At 36.3% G+C, this 21,331-nt stretch overlaps 1 protein-coding gene across 4 annotated transcripts in view; it reads left to right on the plus strand.

Annotated features, from left to right (window-relative positions):
• Nucleotides 1-21,331, plus strand: part of pde10a (phosphodiesterase 10A) — a 133,308-nt gene that overhangs the window by 95,227 nt on the left and 16,750 nt on the right. For 2 of the 4 annotated variants that reach the window (XM_084093842.1, XM_084093844.1), the window contains exons 3-10: nt 8,008-8,036; nt 10,572-10,695; nt 14,218-14,267; nt 15,075-15,215; nt 18,005-18,160; nt 19,458-19,508; nt 20,517-20,575; nt 21,229-21,280. In XM_084093842.1, the coding sequence (XP_083949968.1) occupies nt 8,008-8,036; nt 10,572-10,695; nt 14,218-14,267; nt 15,075-15,215; nt 18,005-18,160; nt 19,458-19,508; nt 20,517-20,575; nt 21,229-21,280 (662 nt within the window). The remainder of the gene's footprint in view (nt 1-8,007; nt 8,037-10,571; nt 10,696-14,217; nt 14,268-15,074; nt 15,216-18,004; nt 18,161-19,457; nt 19,509-20,516; nt 20,576-21,228; nt 21,281-21,331) is intronic. The other 2 variants (XM_084093843.1, XM_084093845.1) reach the window with 1 other exon arrangement.

The following is a 21,331-nucleotide window of genomic DNA, read 5'->3' on the forward strand; positions in this document are numbered from 1 at the left end:
CCTGACCTCACAAATGCTCTACTAGATGAATGGGCAAAAATTCCCACAGAAGATATCTAAAATCTTGTGGAAAGCCTTCCCAGAAGAGTAGAAACTGTTGTGGCTGCAAAAGGGGGACCAACTCCATATTAATGTCCATGAATTTAGAATAAAATGCCATTACAGTCCCTTTTGGTGTAATTGTCAGGTGCCCCAATACTTTTGTCCATAGTATATGTCAGAGAGAGAGAGAGAGAGTTTCTAGTAGTCAATCAAAAAGGAAATGGAATATTAACACAATGTTTATTGCAATGGCAAATCCATTATAGTGCACAATATTAACCGTAAATGAAAGATTTAATCACAGGTTAGAATTATAATCCCTAATTTGTTAGTCTGTGTTTAAAAATAAGTGAAGCAACACATCTTGAATTAAAATAAAACCTAGATTAGCAAATTATCAGATTGCAAAATTAAACTTTTATTGGTGCAATCCACCCTTAATGTTGTAAAATGAATAAATTATGAAACAAATTAAATGTAAGATGTAAAGCAGCTCTACAGAAGATAATAGTGCCATTATTCAGCTCAATTTAGATCAGTATTGTTTCAATTCAGATCAATAACTGTGTCAATGTTGCAAAGTTCAATTATGAAACTCTGCAGAAGACAATAGTGTCATTTGTAGCAAATTAGCTCAAAAGGGAAATATGTATAATTAATTACAGCGAATTCTAATTAATTATAAACATTTGGATTAGTTTCAGAATTGACTGTAGCAGAATTAATATTACAATTATTTAATCAGTTCGTCCACCGAACAAACAGTATAATTAGTTATTAATTTTATAGGAAATAAATAATCTTCCTGGCCAAGAAAGAGTAACTTTTTCCTGATACAGTACTTGCAGGTTAATAGCATATAGCAAAATCAAAAAAAATAAGTGACTTTAATTTTAAGCGACAAACACAGAGACAATAAAGCGTGGAGTGGATATAATGGTTTAATAAAGGAAACTACGGTATACTATATACAACTAAACTAAGCAAAGAATATATACAGAATAAAGAAAGTAAAGAGTGAGAGAGAGAAGAGAAGAGAATGGCAAGATTACAATCAGTTAACCACGGCCTCAAACATCAAAGAATCAGGATCACCTTAAAGGGGCACAACTTAGAAACTCATCTGAAGGCTGCAGACGGTTACTTGCATTTGACTTCGGTTGCTGAATAAGTCCAGATAGTCCCGGTAAAGTCCGGAGATTCTTGAGGATTTTGCTAGGAGTGCGCTGAAGCGTTTGTTTTTCTGGATGGTCCACGTTGAATCCAACGAAGTTAACCTTGAAGGTAAAGTTGCCGGAAGCAGTCAGGAAATTTGTCTCAAAAGAGATTGAGCGAAGATGTGCTTGATCAGGGAATTATTGAAGGCCCTATCAATCACACCCATTTCTGACACAAAGACCAATCAAAGATGACTGGGAGAAAGTCTTTGTTTTATCTTCACCCTATTTGCGTGTTTATGGTGGCATGGAGAATTTGTGCAGTTCTGTGCACCAAAGTATGGTAAAAATAGTATTATGTATTTTTATCATAATATACTAAGCACCATTATGAGCTGAAAAGAGGATTCTTTTGATACCAAGAAAGATGGGCATAAAAAGCAAAACATACTTGCACCTGGATATCAGCATTTGAAATTACCCTAACATAACTAATGAGTCATAACTAGGCCAATATAACATGGGGACATGTTTGATTGTGGGCAAAAATGCCAATGTCCTTTTTCCTATGCGTATTGAAAGTTTGTCTCTAGTCTTTGAAGCATGCTGAGAGCTCCAGACACCGTCTCCACTCGGGTCATTCAGGGGAGCGAGGTGACATCAGCCTTTGAAGAGAACTCGTTTTGTGACTCTATGGGCCAGGCCAGTGATCAAGTTTAAACAAAGGGAAAGAGGGAAGGTTTTTATAATATCTAGAGCACTTTGATCACATCCATTCATTACACATTGTTCAGCTCATGTCTGTTCAGTGTTGATTCAGTTTAGTTCAGTTTAATAATGGTGTCGATGTTGCAAAGTTAGTGTCACTAATCCAGCTCAAATCAGTTCAAGTTAATTTTCTTATCTGCTAGTGTCAGTGTAGTTAAATTGATAATATTACTGAACATGAATAGTCTTTTAAATGCCTTTTAAACAGTAAGTCATATGTACTTCTTTTAGGATATTTTTTTGGTACCTTTGTATCATTTTTGAAGCCTGAAAGCTCTGGTCCCCATTCATTGTTGGAAAATAGTGACCACATTATTCACAGTTTCTCCTTTTATGTTACACGGAAGAAAGAAGTAACATGACACAAGGGTGAATCAATTATGACAGAATTCTCCTTTTTGGGTCAACTGATCCTTTAATACGGTAGTGTGTTTTTTTTCTTTTTCAAATCCCTAACCCTAAATATAAGCGAGCACTACTAATAATGCTCCACTGTATGTGTGTACAGTAGATGATGTGTCTGTGCTTTGGTTGAGACTAACAAGGACCCCCAAGGCTCCAGTGATGTCAGCTCCCTGCACCTCATTCCCAACTATAGCGTCCCACTGGCCCTGTTTTCTTCTCACACATATGCGGTCTTTGAGTAATTGATAAATCCCAAACCTTTCACCGCTCTGCCTCCAGAGAAATGCTACATCTGGACTGATCCTGTGCCACGTTGTCGCACACGTGGTGTGTGCACAGTGTGATTCATGACCTACTCATTCAGTCTGTCTTTAGCCTAGTGGCCTTGATGACCTTATCCATACAGGAGAGCTGCCAATGACGTGCGCCTAGAAAATCCTGAAATGTGCTGTAATTCAATAACAGAAGAGGATGCCGCTTGAATGTGTAGTTTGTGTCCAGCTTGGCGCCAGACAGGGAATGTCTGGACATAATTCTAATAATTGCTAAGAATTCATTAATATATTCACCTTAATCATATTAGTGATAATGACATTTACCATTTTGTAATTTTCTTAGTTCAGTGTGGTACATTGCCCAGCACTCCATTATTAAACCATTTATCCATTCTTTGACGTGAAACAGCATTTTACTTCCATAATACCATATTGACAAATTTTCAAGTGAAATGTAAAATTCAATAAGAAAAATGTAGGGCAGTATTGTGTCCATCAGATATTAATTGAATGGTGAAAGTGGTTTAAAGTATAGGTTGAAAAATAAAGAGCTTGAGGATGTCAGTTATTTCAAAGATTGTTACAGTTTGTTGAAAAATTATTTATAATAAATTGTTTAGAAGATACCAGGAATGTGTTTTAAGAAAATAAATATTTTTTCATTGTTGACTGGTGTGTGTAATTTCTGCACCAGACCTGTGTTCAAATCTCTGTTCTCCATATCCACCTGTTTATATATATATATATATATATATATATATATATATATATATATATTTCATAACAAAGTGTCCATAAACATGGCAGCATCTAGCAGAAGGCCCAGAAGTAGTTCCAGGGCTATATGCACCAGCCAAGCATTTTTCATTGAGATCAAGTGGAATGTTTACTCTCATCAGGTGTTATTGACCTCTATGGCTCAAAAACATATTTTGAGTTAAAATCTGCCTATGAATGGCTTACAAAGTTGTGTCTGCGCATTAAGCTAGGATAACTGAAATTATTTTAAAGTAATGTTCTGTGATCAGTACAAGTTAAGCTCTATTGACAGCATCTGTGGTACAGAGGTTGTAATGTCTTGCCCAATTGTAAGTACATTACATGTTTTTTTATTGTTTTTTTGACAGAAGACCAAACTGCTGAAATCTGCTTTACTTTTCATGCTGAATTGAGAGATTTCATTTCAGTTTACACAAACAATTTGGAGCAGATATTTGCCCACTGAGAGCTTGACAGAAACACATCTGCAAGTCACTGCATTGATTACCAAAGATTTCCATCTGGGAATACCAGAAATGGAAAGTATGACGTAAGCATAGGTAGCCTGTGGTGCAAAGTGGAATATTGCCCTCCCTTAAGCTGTCTAGCAGAACCTGGGTAGAGAGACACTTCTAGGCTAAAAACCCTCAGGTGCGCTTTCAAAAGGTAGACACCTTACCGATTCAGAAAAATACCACAATGACGAGTTCAGTGAATAAATCCCTCACAGTGAATAAACTGTGTTAATGTAAATGTAAAAGACAACTAATTTATTCAGTACCCTACAATATCAATTAAAACAGTTTTAGGCTATTTAAACCGATATTTGTCTGTGCACTTTTAAACTATGTTTAAATCTTCGCAGCTTTAGCTTAGCAAAATGCTAACCGCAAACTCTTTTGTAATCAGTTGTCACGTCTCTTGTTTGCTTTGCTTTAAGATAGTGACACACCAAACCGACGCCAAAGAACTAGTGCTGATGAAAGCCGACTGTGTTGTCGCTTTCTCGTCGCCTGCGTCGGGGGGGAAGCTGCACTTGAACACACCGAGAGAACTACAGCCGACTGTTAGCTAGCATGTGCGTTCTGCGCCTGCATGTAAATGATGCAACTGTATTTTTCTACAGATATATTCATCTATATTCGTCATTCAAAAATGGAAACCGACGCTGCAGGTTGCAGATACACAAACCGTAAACAAAGCAGTGCGTGCTTACCGTTTTGAATATCAATCCGCTAAACACTTTCTTTATTCTTTATTCTGAAATATTTGCCAAGGAATACTCGGGTAAGATGACGTCAAATTAGAACAGCCTTCTGTCTGTACCGTTTTGACTTCTTTGCTCACTGTTTTGCTATTATTCTTGTTCACTGAGCTGAACAGCCAATCAGAGTTCCCTCTTCCACCGACGGCCCGACGCCGATTCAACATGTTGAAAAAAAAACCCCCGACTGCGTCCAACTAGAGCCAACGGTGAAAACTACGTCGGCCGACGCTCAAAAACGGCCCGGCGGTGCAATTTTTGTCTGATATGTAAGTTGCTGCCTATATGTGTTGTTCCAAATCAGTCACTAGTTGGTTCATGTGGCTCTGTTTCGCTTTGAAGGAAGTTGCCTATCTAGACAGACTCTTGTCTATGTAGGCCAGGAACTCAGCCAGATTGTCGTCACATGTGTTTGTAAGAAGGAACATCATGAGTAGACACTGCCATACTTGCAGGTCCCGCAGTCAGCCATCCAGTGTTCTCTTGGACATGAATTGTGCTGATTTACAAGATTATATTAATATAGAATATAAATGACTGTTTAGGCATATTGCCTGCTTATGTCAACAGGGAATCAAAAGAGATCAAAAGCTTTGACACAGCAGGATCAGATGTCCTGTGCATGGCTGCCTCTATCCACCCCTAAATTGGCCTGTAATGTATCAACCATATTTAGGCGGGCTGATACAAGTGATCTGATGTTGGGAACAGTGCAAAGGCCACCATTTGCTTGTCCTCATGAAGTCCACATGACCTTAGAGCATTGGTTCTCAACCTTTTTGACTCCAAGCCCAACCCTTGCCCCACCAAAATCTGAAATAACTAAAAAGGCCCTTAAGAAAGTGGGATTTTTGTTGTTGTTTCGATTCAGTACCAATTGTGTCATTGCAGTTAAAATCAATAATATTTCTGAATACTTATAGTCTTTTAAACCCCGGCTGAGCAAGCCAAAGGCTAATCAGGTGATGATAGAGGAAAAAAATAATTCATATGACTTTCCAGTTGTTCGGGATTCACTGGATAAAGATTAAGAACAATGATTTTTTTAATTACTATTATTTTTTAACCATAATTTCTGACCGCCAAAATATTTGGCTTGGCAGAACTACAAAAATGTATATTTGTTATAAAAATTTCTTGTTATAAAAAAGTTTTAAGTTTTTAATTAGCATGACTGTTCCTGGTTTCAAATCACACTTTACAATTCTGGCTACCTCATTTATCCAGGTTTTCCAAGACCATGGGAATCCTAGTAGGTTGTTGTGTAGGTGAATCAAAATAATAAATATCTTGATTTGGAGTTGTTTTAATCATCTTTAGGCCCCATGGTTGAGAGTCTCTTCCATCATTTTAGGTTTCAGAAGGGTGCTCATCATGAGCATCCACTATGCACCCCCGATCACTCGATTACGAAAATGTGAACCGCAATGACTTATGGTGCCATTTGGGTCATTGAAAATTTGGGATTCAAAATTTTCAACTTTCAACAATTCAACGAATTTTAGGTGGCTAATTCGTACAAATTCCTATGATCTCACTCGAACGAATTCGTAAAATGTTTGGTAAATCCTACATATTTTACAAGTTGCCCAATTCGTATGAATTCGTATGGATGACCTACCCATCACTGGGGTTTAGACAAATCATACGAATTTTACGAGGTGCCTAATTCGTACGAATTCATACGACCTCACTTGTACGAATTAGCCACCTTTTACTCGCTCGCGAGATTGTGTTGGAATAACTGGAAATAAAAAGTTTTAGGATTTTAAAAAATGTAAAACAAATAAACATAATAACCCATCTGTACATACATACAGTTTATTTACACTTTAAATATTTATAAGTGTGTCCAGTGCCAAACTTTCTCTGAAAAAAACCCCCACAAAAACTTTGAAATCTGAATGCTGCAGATGGGTCATTGCTGTTTGCTGCTTTGGAATTGGTGTGATTGGTCTGTACATGTGAAAAATGCATGCCAAACATTTGGACTTGTAATTAGTTATGCAATTTTTATTTATTTATTTAGATTCTGTGCTAATTACTTACTGTTTGTTCTGCAGTGCAAATTTAATAATGTTTAGCCACTCAAGTAGAGTTGTGGTCATGTTTACATACCCCTTGCAGAATCTACAAAATGGTAATAATTGAAAAAATAAGAGGCATCATAAAAATTGTATGTTAGCTTGGGACCACATCGGTACCTGTGAGCAGTCTGACGTATGTCTGTTGCGAGTGAGCTATAATGCTTGCACAGAGATACATTCTACACGTTTATATGCATCACTTCCTGTGTTCTGCACACTGACTGAACATCGGTTTAAATGGGGGAAGCCAGTAGGAAGAGTTAGCTGAACGTCTCCAGGTTTTTACAAACTCACTGACCTCAGAAACAGGTGTTTTCTCTGGAGAACAAAAGGAGGCAAATTCTCTCAAATTATTTTTATCCCTATTCATCTGAATGTGGATGTTCACAGCTGTGTCTGCATGTAATGCATGGCATGTGTTTGTAGGTTGACGGAGCTTTTGCAAGCCGTTCTATCTTTTGCAGTTTGATATTTACCAAGGGCTTGGGTATTAGTTTATAAAAACTTAGATTTTTGCTTAAGATTTGAAGCTTGCATAGCCTGAGAAAGAACGCTTATCAATGCAGTGGAAAATTGTCAGTTTGTCTACATGAGTTACTCATTGAATGTTCCCTAACACCGTGTTTTAACCAGGCAGGGGAAAAAATGCTTCTTTTTTTTTTCTTAATCAGTTGCAAATGTGACAATTAGGAAAGTGACAGAAGTTCACAGAACTTTTTGTTGGTTGCTTGGTTTCTTATTCTGTTGCATTCTGCTCTCATTTGCCCAAAACTCTTCTCCACAGAGCAAGGTTTTGTATATTGTTCTACTGCAATTCTGTCAATGTGTAGAATGGCACCTGATAGGGACACTGGAGTCAGTTTCAGTGTAGCTACACATTAAATTGTGTTTTGTTTTTGTGTTGGAACTGTGGCACAGCGGTCAGTGCATGACACATTGAGCTGTGTTGCTCATGTTGGTGATGCAGATTTGATCCTGTTTCTCGTGCTTTACTGTTTTCTCTTTAACATCCCACAAATGAACTTAATTCATATAATTAAAGACATAAAAAGTCCATAAATTAAATAAACAAAAAAATTTAAGTAAACGCACAAGACTGTGTAAAAATGGGGCGCATAATAAATCTAAATAAAACATGCTTTATGTAAATGAAGGGACGTTCTGCCCAGTTATCCATGAAAGTGACTTTGTGTTACAGTATATGCTCATCTTCATTTGTTTTGACATGGTTTTCTTTTCTATTTTAACAGATGACTCCTCAGCTAAAGAAGTTAGCAGGGTAAGTGAGGCATCGCATTTGCTTTTGCCCAGTGTGCGTGTGTGTGTTTGTACTGTATGTGTGTGTGCATGCAAGTGTGGGTGTTCCTTTAACCCTGTAAAGCCTGACATAGAAAATAATAGTCTATATAAGTAATATATATAAGTTTGCATATGTGTTTTTTTCATACATCTAGCTTTTATGGCTCATAGTATGATAGAGGAGAATATCTCCTCATACTCATTTGAACAATTCGGAGGACTAAAATATGCAATTTGATGCAGTTTCTGATACTTATATATGGCCAAAAAGTAGACAAAATTCTGATAGCTTTTTTTGTAAATGAATGAGATCTTATAACAGTATAGCAGACTACGTGTATAAAATGCATATAAATATAAATTGTCATTCTATATCTCCCAATAATATGTCTTAGTAAGATGATATTCAAATGTTAAGTTTTATGATCAAAGCTCTATAGTTTTTATTGTAGGGGGAAAAACATCAATGCAATGCAATACAATGATGATTGAGAGATGAACAAAAAATTGTTCCTCAAAAGCCTCATGTATCATATTTGACACTCACATTTTTTTCTGAAATAAAATAAACCTAAGGATCTTCAGTAAATGTTCATCTTGAAATATGACTTACATTATAAAAGTTATTCTTTTGTTTACTTTATAAAAATCATTAAAGATAAAATGACATGTGCATCACGACCTAAAGGGGGCATTTTTACAATTTTACTGAAGGACCTTTTACTTGCTAAAAAAGTATAAACTATCAATCAGACGACAGACAGCATGTAGATGATTATGTACAACAGGTTTTTCAGCAAAATTTAGAGGCCTTAGAAATGTGCTTATCAAATGTGGGTTAACCCTAATATAGGGTTAACCTTAAAGCAGTCATAATATGAGGAATCAATGTTGTAGAATGAAAAGGATCTCTTACATTTAATTTTTTTTTTTTATTATTATTATTATTAAAGTAAGTGTGTAGCAAAAGTGTTGACATTCATGCCAAAATGGGACGGTTATCGGGGAGAAGCGCTCATGGAACACTTCATTGAAAGTTTCTGCTGTATGAAAAATGACATTGAGAACACAAACCATGTGACAGATTTAAATGAGCAGAGGCAATGAGCTGTTAATGAGATCATTGCCACTTTAATGGGCTAGGGTTAGGAGCACACACACTGTGCTCTGAGCACTTAGGTCTGCTGATTTAGGGGACAGAGATGAAGAAATTAAACTGGGCCGAGGGAGAGGGACAGGAATAGCAGAACAAGGACTTTTTGGAGAAGGACAGCAAGGACGTCGCCTGTCCTCAGTGCGTCACAAGTTCATGTACATAAACAGGATGTGTAGGGAGCCGTTCCCGTGGGGGAGCACCTCACACACCCCTCGTCCACCGGCCCACTCTGACCTTTCACACAGGGACAGAAATAGACATTCTTGTTTGGGCCTGCCGTTCACTCCTCCTGATTTGGATGTTAAAATTGGATTTAGAACTAATTTCTGTATTATACAAGTTTTTTCATATTTCATGTGCATATTGTGCGAGAAAAGCTTCATTTTTGGATGTTCATGATTATACTGCCTTTTAAGGTGAGAATTTTTGGGCCTAAATGTCAAAAGGCGGTCCCATAATGCACTGCAATAATTTCAGTGAAAAAATCCACCCAGAATGGAGGACAAAGCAAGACGGTTTTCAGTCTGATTAAATGGTGGACTGTTTTACACTGTATTTGTATTTTTATGTTGTTCCCTAATGCAAAATTCTAAATTGATTTTAATGGTAAATTGTCTCCTGTGTGGATGGCTAAATCTGAGCTACCCGCATACCTTTCATTTAATTTAGTGGAACATCCAATAATGTTCAACTTTTAGCAAAAAATGTAATTACTACACTAACATTCAAAAGTTTGGGGGTAGTACGATTTTTTATTTATTTTTCACAGAAATTAATACTTTTATTCAGCAAGGATGCATTAAATTGATCAAAAATGACAGTAAAGACTTTTTCATTTAAACGCTGTTCTTTTGAACTTTCAATTTGCAAAACAACCCTGAAATTTTTTTATCACTGTTTCCACAAAATTATTCAGCATTGATATATATCATGCACAATATTACTGTCTTTGCACATTTTTGATCATATTGACTATTTAAAATAACTGTTTTCTATTTTAACATATATTATGTAATTTATTCCTATGATGAAAAGGCTGAATTTTCAGCAGCCATCAATGTCACTTGATCAGCATATTAGAATGATTTCTGAATGTCTCTGAAGACTGGAGAAATGATGCTGAAAATTCAGCTTTCCCATTATAGGAATAAATTACATTTGAATATGCATTAAAATATAAACTGTTCTTTTAAATTGTAATAATGTTTCACTGTTTTACTATTTTTTTTATCAAATAAATGCAGCCTTGGTGAGCATACGAGACTTTTTTTAAACATTTTTGTGGAGTAGGGTACTTCTAGCTATAGTGTGTAGTATACAGTGCATGTGCATGTGAATGTGTGTGTCTCTTGTGTCCAGCAGTACCAGGACACGGATATGCAGAGCGTCGTATATGAGCTCAACAGCTACATGGAGCAGCGGCTGGACACTGGAGGAGACAACAAGCTACTGCTCTATGAGTTGTGCAACATCATCAAAACAGGTCAGAGTCTTTTCATCTCATCCACACACACAAACACTCACAGAGCCCAAATTACCCACGTCAGCCATTCATAATTCTTAAAGGATTAGTTCACTTCAGAATTAAAATTTTATGATAATTAACTCACCCCCACGTCATCTAAGATGTTCATGTCTCTTTCTTCAGTCGAAAAGAAATTACGTTTTTTTGAGGAAAACATTATTTTTCTCCATATAGTGGACCTCAATGGGGTCCAACAGTTTGAAGGTCCAAATTGCAATTCCAAATTCCAAATTTCAGTGCAGCTTCTAAGGGCTCTACACGATCCCATCCGAGGAATGATGGTCTTATCTAGCCAAATGATCGGTTATTTAAAAAAAAAAAAAAAAAAAAAAAATTATAATATATATATATATATGCACTTTTTAACCACAAATGCTCATCTTGCAGTTCTCATTTTCTCCTCCAACTTCAAAATCATCCGACATCGTTGCTGTTTTTTTTGTTTTTTTTGTTTTTTTAAATGCCGTTTGACTTAGTCTTTGCATGTGCGGTTTGTAAACACTAGGCCTGTACTTCCACCTACGCCACGTGTGTTAGAGCCCTGCACGGGCCTCAAATCTAGGCCCGAGCCGTGGCCTGGCCCTAGCCCGACCCGTGTCCGACAGCTCATCAGAATTATCAGCCCTAGTCCGACCCGAGCCCGTTTTTTTTTTTTTTTTTTTTTTTTACTTCACAGTGGCAGACTGCCATTAAAATATGTCCGTTTTGTTAGTTATGTTTGTTTTCTTTTCATTTCTTTATTAAGTTCATTTAGACAAATGTTTGGAGCATTTAAAAAAAAAAAAAAAAAAAATGACGACCAAGCAAGGCCAAGCCAACAGCGAGTAAAACATGTTTGATCAATTTAGCCTCTCAAATCAACGCTAATAGGCTACTTTACTTAGATACAATAAAATCCATAGATATAAAACACTTCAAGCATATCACACAGACAGTTAGTTTAATGTTTATTTATTAAACCACAGTGAGTAAAAAAATTTTGAAATACTGAGGCAGGCTCAGGCTGCTCGCAACAGCACTCGCAAATGAAATGAACAATAGTCAATCTAAACAAATTAAATTAAATAAATCAAAAACAAACTTGCACCTCAAAAATGCACCACAGAACATGGCCATTCTTTTTTCCAGTAGTTTCCAACAGTTAAACGAAAATAAAGTCCAATCAAACGAAAAACGAAAAACATCAGTAAGTTTCCAACAGTTAAACGAAAATAAAGTCCAATCAAACGAAAAGTTAGAACAGTCTCTTACAGAGCATCGTGGAGAAAAAGAATAGCATCCACAGTGGAAGATTTTAACCCAGTCCTCTCTTCTGTCACTCGCGATTTTTCTCTTAATATTCTCCATTATTTGCACATGAGGTGAATCGTGGGTTCCGCTGATGGGAAACCCTCTGTGTGCGTGCGTGTGTGCGTGCGACTGTCATGTCAATCATATGTCAGTGTAATTATAAGATTATGAAAGTTATGAGGTTATTAAATGTCTTTCTATGGTTGTTTTTCTATCGTCAACGTCAACTTCTCTTTTTTTTTTTAATTAATGTCTAAAAATATAAAAAGAAGGATAACCCAAAAAAGGCCCGAGGCCCGGCCTGCATGTGAACTATGACGTGAAAATTGGCCCGAAGCCCGGCCCTAGGGGCGTAAAAAAGTCAGGGCCCGTCGGGCTCGGGCTGAAATGCAGGGCTTTAACGTGTGTATCACAGCTAGTGCAAGATGAGCATTTGTGGTTAAAAAGTATATACTTTTTTTTCCTTTTTTTTTTTCGTTTCGCTAGATTAGACCATTATTCCTCGGCTGGGATTGTGTAGAGTCCCTTGAAGCTGCATTGAAACGGCAATTTAGACCTTCAACCTGTTGTACCCCATTGAAGTCCACTACATGGAGAAAATTCCTGAAATGTTATCCTCAAAAATCACTTTTCGAATGAAGAAAGAAAGACATTAACATCTTGAATGATGTGAGTAAATCTGAAGTGAACTAATACTTTAACTGTTCTTATTAATATTATAAAACATTATTATAGTTAAAATGTTACTAAAATTTAGGCCTTAGAGTTAGGTACCAACAATAACAAGTTACAGCATTCACATGGTTTCATAAACAGTACAGTGCTCCGAAGCAGAAACGTGAACGCAACGTAGCTGCCAGTAGAGAGCCTTACAGATGAAGGTGTAGTGAATCCAGGTTAAAAGGTCTAAGTATGGGTGTTCCCCATCTCTCTCCTCCACACACACGCTGATCGAGCAGCGCTCAACCTGTCACTTCCCATCCACCCACGCTTCATCTGCATGCTGAAGCACTGCAGAGCGCTGGGATTCATTCCGGCCCCCTGCACGTCTCACGCACACCAAGCTGAAGCGTGTGCGCCCCGGTTTCAGAAATTAACTTCGTTTTCTATTTGGGAGCAATATTTGGATATAGATTTTCAGGGGCACTTTGTACCTTGATGAGGTACCATAGTTGTTTTTCAACTCTATAACAGTATATACAACTGTATAACAGTGTTCTGTCCATTTATGTCAAATACTTATTTGAATCAGTTCTCAGAAATAAATTCTCACTAGCTATGTTTCCGTCCACCTATTTTTCTGGACATCGCATAAAAAAATGTTGGATGGAAATGCCAAGTTGCGTCTCATTTGCGTCTCACAAATGAGATGCGTCTCAATCTCTTTTTTTTTTTTTATCTGATAAGAAGTCATGCGCATAATCTACAGTGAAAACACTTTTACCGAATAAATATCTCGATACGCAACAAAAAAACTCACATGACTTTGCCTCAGAGGATGTGATTGGATAACTGGACTAACCAGTGGATCAGTTTAATTGCACAGCTTCTCAAATGTTGGTTTTGATCATTCTGAAATGCCTGAGCCAAAGTCTGTAATCAGAATGATTTGGTTTAATTCCCTCCTAGAAGCGTCTCACATAATTGCGTTCCCAAATACCAGGCATCCGAACGCAAGATAACATGACAGCGTTTATTGCGTTTCATCTGCTGAGACGCAAGTCATTTATGATGTAGGATAAAAGAGCCACAGTGGCTTCCCTGATTGCAGCAGCTTCCGTTTTTCATTAGAGATATTTTGCGGCAATTTCCCAGGAAGTGATGATTTTGTACTCTTGAACACAAGGGATTGAAACAATGCTTTATTCGCAAATGTTTTATGCGATATTCCAATTTTGAATGGAAACATGGCTAATGTGAAAAGTGATAAAGCTTCCAGATTAGAATACTTCAACTATTTGTATTACTTTCACTGGTATTTTTTCCATTATTTTGGTCCCTTGGAATACTTGGATATTCTTCAAAAGCAAGAATCATTATATCTGTTAAAAACATTAGCCATATGTATTAGCACTTTGCTGTCTTTTCCCCCTAGAAATGCCATGCTGAATCTCAGCCCATTTTTGTCCAGTAAAATTCTTTTGGAATGTCTAAAACATGATACAGTACATCATCCTGTTTTTTTCACAGCCACAAAAGCTGATGGATTTGCACTTTACTTCCTTGGAGAATGCAACAATGTAAGTATTTTCAGTTCTGGTTGAGTTGATACATGTCTAAGATTGTTTTGTGGATGTTGACATTAAGAAATATACTCAAACTCAAGTGTAAAGTCATTAAAACATTGATTTAAGGAAGGATGTAAATATTTTAGTGACCATTTAAAAATCTGTTTTAGATTATTAAGAAGACAGTTTTTGCCTAGATGCTTAAATTAAACTAGGAACAATCTATATTTGGTCAACAAATCTAATTTCTAAGCACTGAAGCATTAGAGGTCTTAAGATCATGAGAAACATAAACTCAGCCAAGTGAGTCCAAACCTTTGATTGGTCATGTACATGTTCTGTTTGTCTCAAAATGGCCTGGAATTTCTATAGCATTAAAACACTTGAGAACCCTGCTGTTCATTTCCTCTCTTTTATCCACTTGAGTGGTTTTGCTTGAATGACTAGTATTGTGGCCAATCAGATAACTATGTTTGAAAGAGCTTCTCTTTTGCCTAATCTGTCTTATTCTGTGAAAAGTAATGAATGGATACACCAATCAATTGTGTTTTTATTTTTAATAATTTGCCTGCTATGTTCATTTAATAATTATATAACTAACAGCTTTAGTGGGTACAGCTAGTCTTCAGTTTAAATGTAATTGTTTTCCATCTTATGAAAGTATTGTTAACAGTTTTTAGGCCAATGTTGTATTTTAGCCAGGATAGGGATATATAATAAGATTTTTAAAGTACAGACAAATATTATAGTTACAGTGACAAATCAAGACATTTTCCTTAACGTCATGCTGTTTTGTTGATGTTGCTTTCCCTGTCACAGAGTTTATGTTTGTTCACTCCAACGGGGGCAAAAGAGGGGCTTCCTGGGCTCATCCCCTCTGGTCCCATCACGTTTGGGACCACCATCGCCGCTCACGTTGCAAAGACACGCAAGACACTACTTGTAGAGGACATCATAGGGGTGAGCCACATGCTGTTTTCACTCATTTCCAAGATCCTCAAAATAATTTTACTGCATCTCAATTTGACAGTATTTGCACTAATAATTCTAACTGCTATTTCTACTATTTTAGCAAATATATATTTTATAAGATTACCTAAAGTGGATGTGAAATTTGTCGCTACTCTGAATGTGTAATGTCACATCCAGTTTGTCATACACTGGGAGCAATTAAACTGCGCACCATCTTAAATGTTCAATAACATGGACCATTCAGCTGTGAGCTTCAGCAACAGTTAAATGACAATAAAGTCTTAATTTTCATAAGAAATCCATTGGTAAAAGACTGACTTTGCATGACAAAATAACAAAATAGTTATTTTAGAGCAGTGTTTCTCAACTGTGGGGTCGCAAGAACCTTTTGAGTGGGAGTGAGTAGTCAAAGAAACAACAAAAAATTATTTCTAAACAAAAAACTAATGGGAAACTTTTTTTTTAAAAGATTTGCATGAAAGCTGTTGACTCTTCAGCAAAGACTTTGCTCTTCTGTTAGACAAGACTGTTTTGTGCCAGTATAGAAAGCCAAACATGGCAAAATCTGCTTCAAAGTTTTTCACACACTCACACCCCAAACTGTCTTATCTAGTTACTTATTAGAAACATACTGAAGGAGGGAACGGAGACGTTACGTCCCATCGCCACAATTGCTGTAGCACCGAAACTTAACTGAGCGAGTACATCCACGCTTCCATTCATACTCGCTTTTGCAGGGCATGGTTCGCGATGCAAATCTCACTCAGCAATGTCCATTGGCTGCTTTTGTTTACACTCAACGGTGATTGGGGTCTCAGGGGAGATCCCAATTCGTCAGTTTACATCTGATGTAATGTCTCCGTTCCCTCTTTCAGGGAACAGGGGTTACATTAGTAACCTTGACATTTTTCAATTTATAAGTAAAATAAAGCCTGTGGTAAACTTAACTTGAGGATACTTTGACGTTTTGTTCTAGAATGTAAATTACACACACCCATACCAAAAACGCACATTTTCAAGCAGTTATGTTTTTATGTGAAAAAGTATGTTTCTAATTAGTAACTAGATAAGACAGCTTGGGGTGTGAGTGTATGCAGTTTACATTGTAGAACAAAATGTCTAAGTCTCGTCAAATACTGTTTACCACAGGCTTTATTTCACTCATAAATTGGAAAACCCCAATATAAAACCCCATAGGAAAATCTGAAAAGGACCAGCGGGTTCTGACGTCATCCCTGCACCACTCTATTTTAAAATAATTTTCGTAACTTGTTAGGGCCGTTTCAAACAGTATGTGTTTTTTTGCGGTCGAAATGAATATAAATTAAAATAAATACAACTTCGTAATTATGATGTCAATTACCAAAATTACCAAAAATTATCAATAAAGTACCAAGTGGTATGTCATCTGTTAGCTGGAAAGATTTGCATGCATGTTTGATGTGCATTCCGTTCATCAGGATCAGTGTCCATACCATAACTATATTTGGTCTCTGGCCTTCTAATTTAAACCATCTTTAATTTTTAATCATATGTGTACAAAACTGTAGGAATATGAGCATTATGTGTAAAATGTCTTTGATACTCTAAAACAATGGTTGGCCATATGACCTACATTTCCCAATGGTCATTAAGCTGTGACCAAAATTAGTTACAGTAACAAGTTATTTAAAGCAAGCTTGTAGTCATTTCAATACATAAAAAAAAAAAAAAAAAAAAAAAAAATTATAGAAAAAAAGAAATGCATTTACAATATTTGTTTAAAAAAAAAAAAAAAAAGTGGCTGCAGAAGCTCTTTGTAAAAACTAAAAATAGCATGTTCGTGAACTGATGGACTGTGTTATAATGTGCCAAATTGAATGCTTCCTTTGTAGCAGGGTTTCTGTCTTAAAAAGTCTTAATTCGCCCGTACACAAATTAAGGCTTTAAATTTAATTAATTCTCAGTATTTTGTCCTGTTTTCCAGTACAAATATCTAAACAAGTTTAAATTAAGATACATTTACTTGAGATACAAATGGAAAATGAAGTCTTGAGAAAATGTAACAAAATTATGTGAGCTTATGCTTAAAACAACAAATATCTGTCAAAACTTTTTATTTGTACTGGAAAGCAAGACAGAAATACTGAGGAAGAACACTTATTAGCAGTGTGATCAGAAGGTACATTAAAAGTTATTTCCACATGGTAACACTTTACAATAAGGTTCATTAGTTAACATTAGTTAACTACCTTAGTTAACATGAAATAAGAATGAACAATACCTCTTCAGCATTTATTAATCTTGGTTAATATTAATTTTAACATTCACTAATACATTATTAAAATCAAAAGTTGTATTTATTAACATTAGTTAATGCACTTTAACAAACAATGAACAGCTCTATTTGTATTAACTAACATTAACAAAGATTATTAAATACTGTAACAAATGTATTGCTCATTGTTAGTTCATGTTAGTTAATTAACTAATGTTAACCAGTCAACCTTTTTGTAAAGTGTTACCATTTACATTATACTTAACATATACATTTACACTGAGAACATATTGATGTATTGTGTTACCTTCACTTTATTACTAAACATTCCTTTACATTCCAGAAAACAAAAAAACATTCCAGGTCTTAAAAAGGTCTTAAACAAGTTTTAAATGTACCTTCATAAAATATGCAGAAACCCTGTTATAATAATTTTAGATAGACAGACAGACAGACTTGACTGACTGACTGACTGATTGATTTCCCTGTGTGATCCCTGTGTGCTCTTTTTTTCCTGTAGGATGAGAGATTCCCTCATGGCACAGGGCAGGACTCAGGGATCCGTGTACATTCTGTTTTGTGTCTACCCATCCTCACCGCCATCGGAGACCTCATCGCTATCCTGGAGCTGCACCGTCACCTGGGCAGAGAGCCCTTCAACCTCAGCCACCAGGAGGTACTCTAAGGGAGAAAGTGCTGGTATTTCTTACATGTCTAGTACCCATGTGGCTCTGCTCTCAGTTCTTCTAGCCAGGCTGCACTTTTTCTTCAGGACTATTCAAGGAATTTTTTTAGGTTGCTTTCGATGTAATGTCTATGTAAAACAACATTACAACATTTAATATTTTGACAAATGAGAAATTATCAATTCTAATTTCTTAGTAGTGTTAAAAAATAAAACGGACTGAGACTGAGTCTGAACTTTCAATCTATCTATTTTAGATAAACCAGCCCCTTAATTGTACAAACTGTAAAAAATAAAAGATAAACTGTAATTGGTGGCTTCACGTGTTGGTCAGATAGTCTCTTACTGTTTAAAGGTACAGTCACATTTACTGTTATTTGGCGAATTTTTATAGGCGAAATACAGTCATTTCAATAGGAATCCCTGCGATTTGGAATTTCGTGTGAGGGACAAAAGATTTCCCAATTTCCAAATTTCGCAAAGGGTTTCCCCATGTTGACCAACAGAAAGCTACTTGGTTTGAAAGTGACTTCTGTGGTGGCTGTGGTTTTTATAATGCTACACTATTAACAATACAAAATGGACCTTTTCTCAGCAAAGTTATTTTAAATGGGTGGTCTTATCTTGTTCAGTACAAGTTTCAATATGGACCTGACCTTATGCCATCTAGCAATTTACAGTACGTCGAAGTAAATTACATTATAAAAGGTTTGGTAAGTTCCTTTGAATAGTTCTGTTGTGTTATTTCATAGTTTGATGACTTTTATTGTTATTGTAAATTCCACTGTCCTGCAGAATGTAGTGCCATCCCTAAACAAACACCTATCTGTAATTTTTAAGTAAACCTTAAGACTTGCTAAGCCAAAAAAATCGCCTCTATACCCTTACATAGTGCACTATTTGAGGGGACAGACATTTGTAGTGTGTCCATAGTGGACGTTGCACTCATGCAATCCCATAATACACCTAAATAATGAGTGTACAACCGATTTACACGAAACAGCTAGCCGCTAGAAAATACCCGTGCCCTGTGAGCATTGCGCCAAATAAATTCACTGAATGAGGGTACAGGGTATAGGGGGCGATTTCAGATACAGCCTGATGTTAGATTTTTCAGGTTTCTTTGATTAGGGATTGAGATATGAAGAAAATAATAACAATAAATGTGTAATTGTATTCAAATTTTGTCTAACAAGACATTCAACTGAGCGAGGCACACAGAACTATGAAGTTCTGCCTGTTTATGGAGTGCTATTGCATCTTTGGCTAAGTGTAACATGTTTTTTAGGTTGCAACAGCAAATTTGGCCTGGGCATCTGTAGCCATACACCAAGTTCAGGTGAGTTCGTTTGAGAAAAACAATGCATTGATTAAACCTTGCTTGCTTGACAGTTCTGTTGCATTAGCTTTTTGATTTGGTTGTACACATGTGTTTTGATCTCTGTAATCCACTGTGTACATGGATCAGGTGGGCCCAGTGTAAGCAACCAGACCACACATTTAAACACACCCTTGTCTCAGGAGGTGCAATTAATGATAATGCAGTCTTGTTTGTACTTAAACGAGTGCTCAACGTGAATGACAACACTCTGGGCTTTAATGTCCCTGTGCATCACAGAGCTCTCTGGGAGTAAGTAACTCTCTCTGTGGGACACAAACCTTCTCAGAAGTTAGGGAACCATCAGAACATGGTCCCGATGAGCATAGACAAGGAAGAGCATAAGTAACACATTTTAATGAAAGGGCTTAAAGGAATGGATCACTCAGAAATGAAATTGAATCATTATTCAATTGAATTCTGAATAATTTTACGCAGCTCTTTTCCATACAACAACAGTTCTTAGTGGTTATCTGTAATTCTCCAAAAAGTTATCCTCTTAGTGTTCTACATTAAAAAATAACATCATATGGGTTTAACATGAAGGTGAGTAAATGATGACTGAATTTAAATTTTTAGGTGGACTATTTCTTTAGGGTGTGCTCAACCAAAAAATGGCGATTCTTGTAATTTCTTGTCATCATCTAACCCTCTAGCCGAATTATGTATGTTTTTTTTTTTTTTTTTTTTTTCTATGTAGGACAAAAGGCCTTTTCTAGCAAAAAAGAAAGAAAGAAAAGAACAAGTAGATGTAGAATGAAGCAGTGAGGTGCTTTTATCAGCTTTTTATTCTGCAGATTATAGATCAAAACGTTCTAAAAAGTTTAACGGCTTGGCCGGTGGTCAACATGATCAGTAATGCATGGAATACACTTAGAGAATAATTTCTTAGAAGACAGAAATATCAGTTCGGACACCGACTTGTGGTGATTGCCATCTTCAAACTTCCGGTTCCTCTTTTGTTCGCAGGTCTGCAGAGGTCTCGCCAAACAGACGGAACTCAACGACTTTCTCCTAGATGTGTCAAAGTAAGCGAGTTTATGCCTAGAAAGTGAGTATTGGTGGAATCTCATGAAATGTGTGTTTAGTAAAGTCAGGATGACTGATTGGATGGAGTACATGCACACTTGGGTTTTGTTTGTTAACCAATTAGTCTATAAAACTTAAATGTTTGAAAACCGCCAAACTGATCCCAAACCAGCCAGAATTTTGCCCACCAGCCCAAGCCAATTTTTACCCTCACAATCCAATTCAAAACCACCCAATCTGGCAACACTGGTCCTCACACCAAACATTTTGCTTAAAGAAAATAAAGTCTATTTTTGTTTTAGAACCATTAAAGACTTTTTGCATTGTGACATTATTTTCGTGAACCTTAGGTATTACAGTAATGGGTAGGAAATATGTTTAATTACCATTAAAAAACTTAATTCTAAAACAAATTTCTTAATCTTAAAACCTTTCAATATCCTTTTGATTTTTGGGTTAAATGCACCCTGATAAGTTTTCTTGAGATTCCTCCAAGACCTTCTCCATACTGTGGAAATATTTAAATGTTTATTGGCTTTTAACATTATAATAAATAACCAATGTTATAAAAAAACATGCATTTGTGTTATACTGTGCCATACGTTTATTCCTTTAAAATGACAGGTGTTTCCCCCTTTTCAATTTCAAACAGAACATACTTTGACAACATAGTGGCAATAGATTCTCTACTTGAACATATCATGGTGAGTAGGTTTTCCCTCTCTCAGTAGGGTCACATGCTTGGTCATGAGGAC

The sequence above is a fragment of the Abramis brama genome (assembly GCF_963993115.1).
Source record: "Abramis brama genome assembly, chromosome: 19".
In the NCBI taxonomy this organism is placed as follows: domain Eukaryota; kingdom Metazoa; phylum Chordata; class Actinopteri; order Cypriniformes; family Leuciscidae; genus Abramis; species Abramis brama.